The sequence below is a fragment of the Hippichthys cyanospilos genome, chromosome 4, assembly GCF_059441005.1.
Source record: "Hippichthys cyanospilos isolate Australia breed blue-spotted pipefish chromosome 4, RoL_Hcya_1.0, whole genome shotgun sequence".
Taxonomy (NCBI): domain Eukaryota; kingdom Metazoa; phylum Chordata; class Actinopteri; order Syngnathiformes; family Syngnathidae; genus Hippichthys; species Hippichthys cyanospilos.
In genome coordinates this window covers 9110050-9120583 of record NC_142372.1, presented here as the reverse complement: position 1 = coordinate 9120583, position 10534 = coordinate 9110050, and the positions used below count along the sequence as shown (strand labels likewise).

Below are 10534 nucleotides of genomic sequence, written 5' to 3'. Positions count from 1 at the left end.
ATATATGTATATATATGTATATATATATATATGTATATATATATATATATATATGTATATATATGTATATGTGTGTGTATTTACCCAGCCCGGTTTGTTCAATAGTGACAGCCTTTCTGTAATGTTGACCATTCGCAGTCACAGCCTCCGAAGTTAGCACTATTATTCGTATATTTTCCGCGTCCACTGAATAGATATTGAAGAGAACGTTTTCGTAGCTCTACCACAACTGCAACAGTTTCTCCTATTCGTGAGCTCCGCTGCTTTTCGGGAATCTTTAGGAATGACTACACTGCCTCTTTGTGGTTTGTCTAACAACTACATTCAGCAGCCACAAAATTAGGGACTACAGATTCCATGAGTTTCAGCACGAAACGTGTAATAACATCATGGCTTTATTACAACTTAATTGCAGCAATATTATACATCATGTTCCCTTTTCTAATAATAATGCAAAATTGTATTGAAACTATACAGTAAAAAGAGTTCTCTTTTTTTCTCTGCAGGGGTGGTAACGATTTACAGTTTTATAAATTAATTATGCTTGAAAAACACACACGACTTTCAATCACTTTCTAATCCCTCATTGGGTTAATGTTGGATGTGTTGGATGTGTGAATACTCAGCCGTGCATCTATTTACACTTGGCAACATTATGTGTGGGGCTGCATGGCGTAATACCGGTTAGCATATCTGCCTCACAGTTCAAAGGTCCCCGTTTCAATTCCATCTCATCCTGCCTTATTTTTTCTTTAGGCACTCCATATTGCCTTTAATTGTGATTGCGAGTGTGAATGCTTGTTTGTCTCTATGTGCCCTGTGATTGGCTGGCAACCAGTCCAGGATGTCTACGGCCTGAGAACACCTGGGATAGGTACCAGTAAGCCAACGATAAAAAAATGGATGGATGGACAATTATATGTGGGTTTTCTTCAGGAATATGGGAATCAACTGAATCATGAAATAATACTTCAAAGCAGTACCAGCTGGAACTGACAGAGTTGAAGCGTAGTGACATGACAAGGTTTCGCTAAGTGACCCCCTGAAAAAGCCTCCAGCTCATCTGCTTTGAACACATCCATTTCCCTACCCTAGTTCTAAGCAACAGAGGAACAGTTCAAAATGGAGTTTGTTTTGCAGTATTATGACTGGAGTTTTGACAGCGGTTTCGCTATTTTTTTCAAAGCAGATAAAGTGATATCGGCATATCGTTTGTATACAGGTCCTGATGAAAGCGAAAATTGTGTTTTTCCTGTATATTCATCAACATTTGTTTGGGATGAGTGTGGCTTAATCTTATTTTCCCAGGAAAACTGTGCTTTACCAATGTAGATGTTAAAAAAAATCAAATCAATCATTTCTGTTTTATTTTTGTTTTTGTTTTTTAAATGCAGCACAAAAACAACACAAAGCAATGCAACAGAATGTAATTCTGCAGGTAACAGTGGAATTACTAGTTGAGGACCAAAAAAAGCACCTAAACGTTAAAATAGTCCATGCTACGATCTGCTGTTTGAAGTTTGAGTGGTACGGCATATTTTTGTCAAACAAGGCCATTTGTTGAAAACACATTTAGTGAAATGAGAGGAATAACTTTGTGAAAGGTGCTAGCTACTCTGATGCCAAAAAAGCAGAATGAGAACCTGAAAAAGAAATGAGGTAGTGTGGTAAGGAGTCGGAATGCACCAGTTCACTTTTTTTTTTGTTGTGTTTTCTTTACAATGCATTTTTCTTCATCTCAAATACTTGTTCAAACATCCAACAAAAACTGTTGTGTATTGGAGGTTCTTTTAAGTAAAAAAAAAAAGAAGAAACGTTTTTGTCACATAAAAAAATGTGGACGTAGGCGCTTCCCCAAATTGTGACTCATCGACATGACTCGTCGACATGATTACAGGAGAATGTTTACATTCTTTTCAAAATCTGACATTCAAAAATGAAAAACTACACTGTCTTTAGGTCAGGTTCACAAGTTCAAAAAAAATCTCTTGTATTATGAATCAAAATGTATTGTCATTTTAATAGTACTGTATTCAGGCATTTTTTTGAGTGATTACAGAAGAAAAAAGGTCACATATGTTCATTTTTAGTTTCACTTTTTGAAACATGGCAACGGTTTCTGTTGAGGAATTTATTGTTGTTGACGTTTTCCCTTACGCTAAGTGGCAGTAATATTTTGTAAAAAAAAAAAAATTGGCTAAAATTTGTTGCAAGGTTCTGATGTCATGTACACCCGCAAAGAACCACTAGAAACCTGAGTGGGCTAATTCAACTTTTTGTTTTGTTTTTTTTTTAAGTGAAGGCTTTGATTTGATCTAATATGGTCACCTATGTTACACGTTGTACGTTTCACTGACAACATTGATCAAATGGAGTCTGACACACTGGTGGATTGAGGTCAAACTTTTAGCAGTAATTATTACCTCAAGGTATTGAACAAGGATGCCAAATTATAAGGAGATATTTATCTCAAAATTATTCACACAAATACAGTCATGATTTTCACGTTTTTGAAATCCACAAAGTGTTATTTTTCCCATTTTTTCCCACAAACATATTCACAATTTTCAAGTGTTTTTCATGTTCAGATATAGCCTCGATTTTCATACGTGTTAACGTTGTGTAAGCATCATGACCTCGCGTTTGGAAATGTTCAGTTCTGCTTGTGCGTTGTAATTTGCATTTGTGGATCGGTGGCATTTATATTTGAGACAAAAATAACTCTGTTGCAAATTACGTTTTTAAAGGCATTTTCCTCATCTGTCCACCAGATGACAGTGTTGCTCTCTAGGGGCAACATGAACTTAGGCAGTTGTTTAAAATAGAAAATTGAAAGAGGGAAAACAAGCTTTGATCTGACCTTTTATTATGTGTCTAACAGAGTCAGGAAACAAAATACGACCCCTAATTTGTTTCCTTCAAGCTTACTTTTATATGTTTTGCCTTCACCTGGAAGACGCTAATCTTCTATTGTCTTCTGTGGCGTAAATGAAGAAAAATGAACAGTAGAAGAACATCTATTTTGTCAAGGCCGCTTAAGCTTGAGGGGGAAAAAATTTGGGTCGTATTTTGTTTCCCAACTTTTGTTAAAAACATAATAGAAGGTCCGATAGATGAGAAAAATGTGAAAATCGCAGCTATATTTGTGAATCTTAAAAACTTGTGAAAATCGCAAATTCCTTATTTTTCTTACTATAAGACCCAAATAAATTTTTCGCAAAAATTGACAGCGCACTTTGCACTGATGCACTGAGCTCCAAAATCTGTAAACGTGTTATCATACAACTTTGGTTCATTGACTGTCGGAGCATTAGGGAATGAACACCTATTGTATTACGCGAGCAGCCAGCGATAAACCAATCAGAGAACATTACATTTACGTGCAAAACGCTAGGGTAATAAACCATTCAGACAACATTAGGTCTGAGCTTGCACCTTTTAATACAGCGCGCCGTTTGTATGTGTTACGTATGGAAATGGACCCCATAATCGAGACTGCTCTTAATATTACCATATACTGTATGGTGCGGAAAATACCGTATGTTTCTGGATCAGCAAAACACGTAGCAAACGTGAATGTACATCCGGGATCTCAAAAACCCATGAAAATCATGAATGTATTTTTGTGAATAAAATGTCCACTTACGTTATCTGTTGCCAGATGCAGTGACAAGGCGTGAAAATGGAATAAGCTCACTCGTGCTCTCAATGGCTCTTTTGAAATCTGGTGTTATGCAATCATAGTACAACAATACAAAAATGTCCCACTCCAAAAGGTGTATGGTTTCACGTATGAAAAGCTGAGATTAAATGGCACCCATTTCAGTTGTGACCCTGAGACAGCATGAGGCTAGAGAGCGACGCAGATGCTTGACATTCTTAAAACTGTGTATGGATCCTCAGTCGGACCCGTGAGATTGACACCTACCAATTTGCGTCTTGTCTTAGTTCTGTCATTGAGAGGTCTGCACTGACTCCTTTTGCTTCCACAGCCCGGAGGAATGTATTGTTACAACGCATACTCCGAAAACAAGAACGCTAGCTCTAAAAAATAGACAGTATCATGTATTTACATATGTATGAAAGTGTGGATTCGTAGTAGAAAAGAAATCCGACAATGAGGCGTGTATGCACAATCATCCCTGGAAAGAAGGTTTCAGTTTGCTCCAAGCCTGGCACGCAGAGACTACGGGCACAAGTAACCATGTGCCACTGAGGTAGGATGGACCAGGCCTGAAGAGACAAAAGGAGCTGGGGTGAGACCGGCAGACTTGGTCTTTGCTTGTGCTGAGGGGGGGCAGCGTCCAACGTCGCCATTTTCCCCAGATTTGGGCACGGGCCGCGATTTCTCCGGGGAGTGGAATCCGTTGGTTAGACCCGAGTCCCGCTTCGGGCCGGCGCCAACCTCCTCCTCCGGCTCCCCGTTGAGGTCGTTCGGCGGACTTGCTGATGGAAGACTCTGCTGGCTCGGGCCCAGCCACCGTTTAGCGGGAGGGTTCTCCTCGGTCTGTCCTAACGAGGAGCCTCGGTTGGCTTTCGAGTCCTCGGCCCGTCCGCAGTCCCTCTCGGGCTTCCCGCCGACAGGGTCGGACAGCTCTGAGTGGACGATGACCTCGGCCTCCACTTGGTTGCTGGACGGAGATGCGCTCGGACAATCCTGCAAAGACAGAACATCAAAATCGCTGGTCACTTCCTTGATGGTATAATGTTGTCCAAAGTGGAATAATCCATTTACTGTTTTCTTAGTCACGTTGACTTCTCCGGTGCTGAATCCCGGTGAGTCTTCGGTGAAGGTGTCTCTGTATCTGGTGATTCTGTTGGCCCAGTTATGACTGACGGAGCCATTCCAAGCAGCCTACAAACAATAAATATTCAAATGTGTTCATCTGTTGAACGTATACATTGCCCACATGACATCTCTGGAATAGTGGGGTGGGGGCGGCGGGTGACCCCAGGGAAAAGGATTTGTTTTTGTCATTTATAGTGTAATTGTAATAAAATAAGGTTTGGCATCTTTTTTCAGGCACTTTGATGCACTTGGTATTTTTTTTTCTATTTTAGACTATGCTATAACCTTTATAAAAGCTGTAAAAAAATAATTAACAGATTTTCAAAGTTGATTTATATTGCTTTTTGGTTTTGCTCTTGTTGAACATTATCCAGGTTTATGTCGACTTTTACAATTTTTAGAGATCATATTCTTATTCATAGTCAGCATGTCAAGTGGGGGGGGGGCAAAAAAAGTTTTCTCCTTCCCGTGGGTTTTGAGGGGGGCTTCTATAATTGATAAGCACTGGTCTAGTTATACCAAGGTAGATGTATCTCCCAATATGTGTGGTAACGTCTGCATTCAGAAGGTTTTATTCATTATTCATTATGTAGTTTTTTCACTGCATTTTTTTTCTCCCCATCACTCATCTTTTACTTTTCGCATCTAAGAGTTCAGGGAAATTCATTGCGAGTACTGTTGTTTATTGTCTTTGTACAATTCTCAAATGATTTGAGCCTGTTAAGTGAATTTTTGTTGATTTGTATTTGAAACAGCTTCAAACACCAAGATGTTGAGGTTGCGGGTCGTTGGTGCTCACCATCAGGTTTTGCTCCTCAGGGGCTTCTGCGGACGACTGGCCGGACTCTTGGCCGGTGGTGGGCATGAGCGTCTCCAGCTCGTGGCAATCGCTGCACTCCGGCGCACGAGTGGGGCTGGGGTAGACTCCTCTCCTGTACTGGGGCGGCACAGCTGTGGAGTCCAGGCTGCCAGATATTCCCCTACACATACAGTAAAAGAGCTAATTGGTGGGAGAATTTGTTTATAAGGAAAAAAAAAAATCCTACTACCTTGCCTTACTCTGAGATGTATGGCTTGGTCTTAGAGTAGGAAACAAACTTGAACTGTAAACTATATTACCTGGTCTTAGTGTTGCGGAAACTGAAACACATGCAGAGAAGGATGCATATGAGCCCTAGACACACTCCAACGATGATGCCTGTCACTGCATGAATGTCCAGCTCTATTGAAAACAGAATTTAAAAATATTATTATAAATGCTGTTCATATTCAAGGCTCATTTTTTAGAGCAGTTTTGCAGTTTTTCATTGACTCGAGGAGGATTTTTCGTAATTCAGTGATTTTTTTTTTTTTTTTGCAGGGGACCCGACGTTATGAACAATGATTAACATCGTCAACCGTTTTTATTGATTACATTCACTTTGTGTATAGCAGAAAACTGTATTTCTTGTTTGGAGCAAAGCAAAATTTTTATATGATCTGCTGCCATGCCTCTCTGGAAATTTCAGGGCAGGGGTAGAAATTTACTTAAGTAGGTGTCACAATACCCCTGTTTGGGTTGGCTATTGGTGGCAATCCCAGTTAGGATTTCACCAAATAAAATAACTTTCATTTTGTCATATAAATGTAAATGTACATAAGAAGTTAATATAAATAACTGGCAGTTGTCAAAGGGTCTATGAAAACTGCAGGCAATTTTTCATATAAAAGTCAATGATACTAACAACAATACAAAAATAACCATGACTATTAACAGGAATGGTCATTATTATTTTATGAGGGTTTGTTTGTTTGTTTGTTTTTTTGGTATTATCTGTCTTGTTTTTCTGCAACATTTTCTCAACATTTATTTGTAATTATATTGCTTACAAAGACATAAAAGCTTTATTCCATGTCGTTTACCTCTTTTGCGACTTAATAATGCCAAAAAATGGATATAAAGTGACACTCAAATCATTACATATTGCTTTGATTTAAAACGATTCTTTCATAAACAATTGCCATGTCTGTCCATCGACGTATGAAGTATTCTTGCCAAATTTCCCGCAAAACAACAATCCAGAATAAAGGAGCATCAGATGCAGTATTTTCATAATAGAAACTACACCTAGACAAATGGAAACTGTTTTGCATTCAAAATTGACTGTCGGTTTTGGTCTGGACAACAACGAGAACGCAATAAAGCAAAAGTGAATGTCACTTCTTTATATAAGACAAGGCTAAAATTTAATAGCAATCCATTCAACTCCCTTCATTGATATTCATTTATGCCGGCTTATCCTTTTGGCAGCGGCGTAGAGAGGAAACAGATGGCAAAAGCCTTCTCTCACACTTGCACGCGCAACACAAACATACACACACCATCCATGTCATTTCCATTCATTGTGCATAGAGGCCAGCGCAGCACCCCATGACAACTACATAACCATGATACGAAGACATTATACTAAACAGGACGTTATATGGAACATTGACTTTTTCTGTGGCTTGTATACAAATAGCTGTGCGCCTGGAGTGCCTACCCACCCATCAAGTGCAACATCAAATGTGTTTATTTTTTTCTTTTGGTGATATAAATGACACACGGACAAAAGCTATTATAAATTACAGACGTGTTTGAGATACCTGGGAACTGTCTTTAAGACAATAGATCTACTTTAAAGAATAGTATATGTGATACGAATGACACATACCGTATTGGTCAGAGGGCGTATAAATGTCCTTTGGAAGTGAATAAGGCCCGGCTCCAATTTCTGTAGATGCTCCCAGCTTGAAAAAGTAATGGGTGCTACTGGATAATCCTCGCACCTCAACACTGGTGATGCTGCCTGTAGGGTGGACAAAGTAGACACAGTAAAGAGTGTTTTGGAATGTATAGTAAGCGTAATATTGTTAGTTTTTGTTTATTTATATTCGGAGGTTATATTCGGAGGATTAGAATGCCAACTAAGGCCTTTGAGTGGGGATCGGCAGCAAGGATTATGGAGCAGCGGGCTGGCAATCGTAGATGAACGTAGAGAAATCTGAACGTAGAGAATATGAGTTTTTACACTGATGAAATTGAATCACCTACTGAACATAACATTTGTTTTATGAACCTTTATTTTCCTGAAACAATTAATTAACTCTTGCATGTTTGTTTGTTTTGTTTAAAATCTCAAGGACCCCCTGAAGTTCCTTCAAGTACCCCCATTGGAGAACCACTGCTAACCACTGACATGCAAAACGAAAAATCAGTTGAAAAAATCAAATTCGTACTAATCGTGCACAATTCTGCAACTATATTAATAATTAGTATGGTAGTTAAATAAAATGTCCTCGTTGAACCGTGATTTTACAGTTAAAATAGTACATTTAACTTCAGGTTTTTGGGGCCTAAAGGCACACTGGTTTATAAGTAGTCTCAATGAATATGTCGATTTTTGGAAATGTCCATATACAGGGCGCACTGGGTTATTAGGTATTGCACATGAAATGAAACACATAAATAAGGCAAATCTAGCTTCAAGCTGTAATATTGTTTAGGTTGTATATTCACTAAAATGGCATGATGTAAAGTATGATCTTTTTCTGACCACAGGGGGGAAGTAAATAGAAAATAATTTGAATTAATGATGACAAACTGGAAAGCTTTCATCCTTACTGATTAAAAGGCACAGAGTTGATTTATGAGAAAATTAACGGATCGTAAGTATGTCTTTCAATCCAAAACTGGAAACAATTACTTTTGGATATCCCTTTTATTGGAGCTAGAGCGGTTACTTTCTCACCATCTTGAGTGAGGTTCCTCCACGTGTGCTCGGGCTGGCTCAGATTGCTGCTGATCAAGATCCTGTAGCCCACGATAACACCGTTTGGCTCCAGCGGAGGGCGCCAGCTCACAAGTACCGAGGACGAGTCGATGGTGCTCAGGCGCAGCTCCTGCGGCGGCGAGGAAGGCCCTGATGGAAGCCAAACAGGAGGCACGGAGTCAGGAGTGCAGCAGTCGGTAATTAAAAGTCACAAATGAGGTTCGCAGCTGGGGGTGTGTGTGTTTTGTCTTGGCGGGGGATTGGACATGTTATATGACAACCATCTGCGTCCTCATGCTGCAGCCACCTGGGTACAGGGGAGGAAAGACAGGCTGGGGCTAAGGAGAAAGAGGACTGGCTGCCGGTGGTCATTTCGTTTCTACACACACTCTCATGTTACCTGCCGACTTTTGACTGAGAAATTTGACTTGATTTGATGCTTAACATCTGCCTTTAGGCTTTGGAACACTATGAAACTCAGAATTCTTAGTTAAAACAGTTCTCAATACAATGCAGGATCACACTTCAAGTAGTAGGATAGAATAAGAATTTGTTGTAGTTTTCTCCTTTTAGTCTCAGCAAGACAGCAAACTAACCCTTATGCAGTATTTTGACCATTTTGGGTCATTTTCTTCCTCATCATTCTCGCAGTGAAGTGCGATAACTAAATGGTTGTGCCGTGTGGAACTCTAACATGTTGTCACCATCTGGGTGAAATTTCAGCTGCCTCATGTCTTCTCTCAATGATTTCCCATTGATGTGAAATGCCTTCGAAGTAAAGACCAAAGGATTGGATAAAATACTGCACAAGGGTTAACTGAATCCCGCCAAAAGAAGAGACATCATTGGCTAGGCAATGACATCCTCTCATTAGCACACTAGGACTTAGTAGTGTAACAGTCAAAAAACGAATGGGCTGGTCTCACAAGGATATTCCATTCCATTCATATTCCAGTCATTCATTTTCATGAAACCCACTTACTGTCAGAGAACGTTGACTCTTCCACGGTGCTGCTGAAGGGTCCCACCACATCCAGGCCATTGGACTGCACCGCCAGTTCGTAACGTGTGAAAGGCTTCAGCGCTCCGATCAGGATCTCCTGGGCAGCACTATAAAACCATACATCAAATATAGAGGAAGTCTGTTGAAAGTCACTGGTTTTTGTAGGTTTGGGTGCTGAATGTAAATTCAAATTCAAACTGTACAGCTCAACATGTTTATCAATATTGCTGCCCTAGCCCCTGCTACAAGACCTCATATCAAGACCATATCAAAGGCAAAGCTACATTTTAACAAATGTATCTTCAGAATTGTTCTCTCAAATATGTTCAGATCTTAAACAATACTTTACAACAAAAAAATACTTCTACCATGTCATAAAAATACCATTGCAAAGGGTGACAGTAAATGCTCAAAGGGCATCCATGACTTGCCTTTAGCTTCTGAAGTTGAAGTTATTTTGACAATAAGATCATCATTGCTTGTATAGTGGTATCTCCAAAGCAACGTGGATTAAAAAAAAAAAGCAGGTGGGCAAGGTATGAGCATAAAAATTTGCAAACCCACCATCCTGCTGAATCATTTGAACAAGTATTACCCAAAAGATGATTTGCAAGTAGCAGTGAGATTACAACTGTATGTAGGATCAGAACTTAACATAATGAATATGTTTTAGAGCATTTTCATTATTGCTGAGGGGTCAATCTTTATTACTTCACTTTGTTGTTAATATATACAATATTGTTTGGCATTTGTTGTGCTATTGAGCAAAAAAGTTTTTTTAAATTTTCTCTGTTAATCATCTTGTTTATTCAGTTTTTAAAATGAACAGGATAATAAAAAGTTGAAGTACACCCTAGTTTCTTTAATTTTCAGTACAGAAGCTTTATAACGGGCAATTTAAAAACAATGTTTTATGATTGTGTGTTATGATTGAAATGTCGTTGGTCAATG

General features: G+C 39.2%; 1 protein-coding gene across 2 annotated transcripts in view; it reads right to left on the bottom strand.

Annotated features, from left to right (window-relative positions):
- Positions 1-1350: 1350 nt before the first annotated feature.
- Positions 1351-10534, bottom strand: part of igdcc4 (immunoglobulin superfamily, DCC subclass, member 4) — a 59210-nt gene continuing 50026 nt past the window's right edge. For both annotated transcript variants that reach the window (XM_088414144.1, XM_088414145.1), the window contains exons 14-20: positions 9563-9690; positions 8560-8730; positions 7483-7617; positions 5909-6011; positions 5589-5769; positions 4736-4855; positions 1351-4657 (exon numbers count right to left, since the gene is read on the bottom strand). In XM_088414144.1, the coding sequence (XP_088270270.1) occupies positions 4187-4657; positions 4736-4855; positions 5589-5769; positions 5909-6011; positions 7483-7617; positions 8560-8730; positions 9563-9690 (1309 nt within the window). In that variant the 3' untranslated portion in view covers positions 1351-4186. The remainder of the gene's footprint in view (positions 4658-4735; positions 4856-5588; positions 5770-5908; positions 6012-7482; positions 7618-8559; positions 8731-9562; positions 9691-10534) is intronic.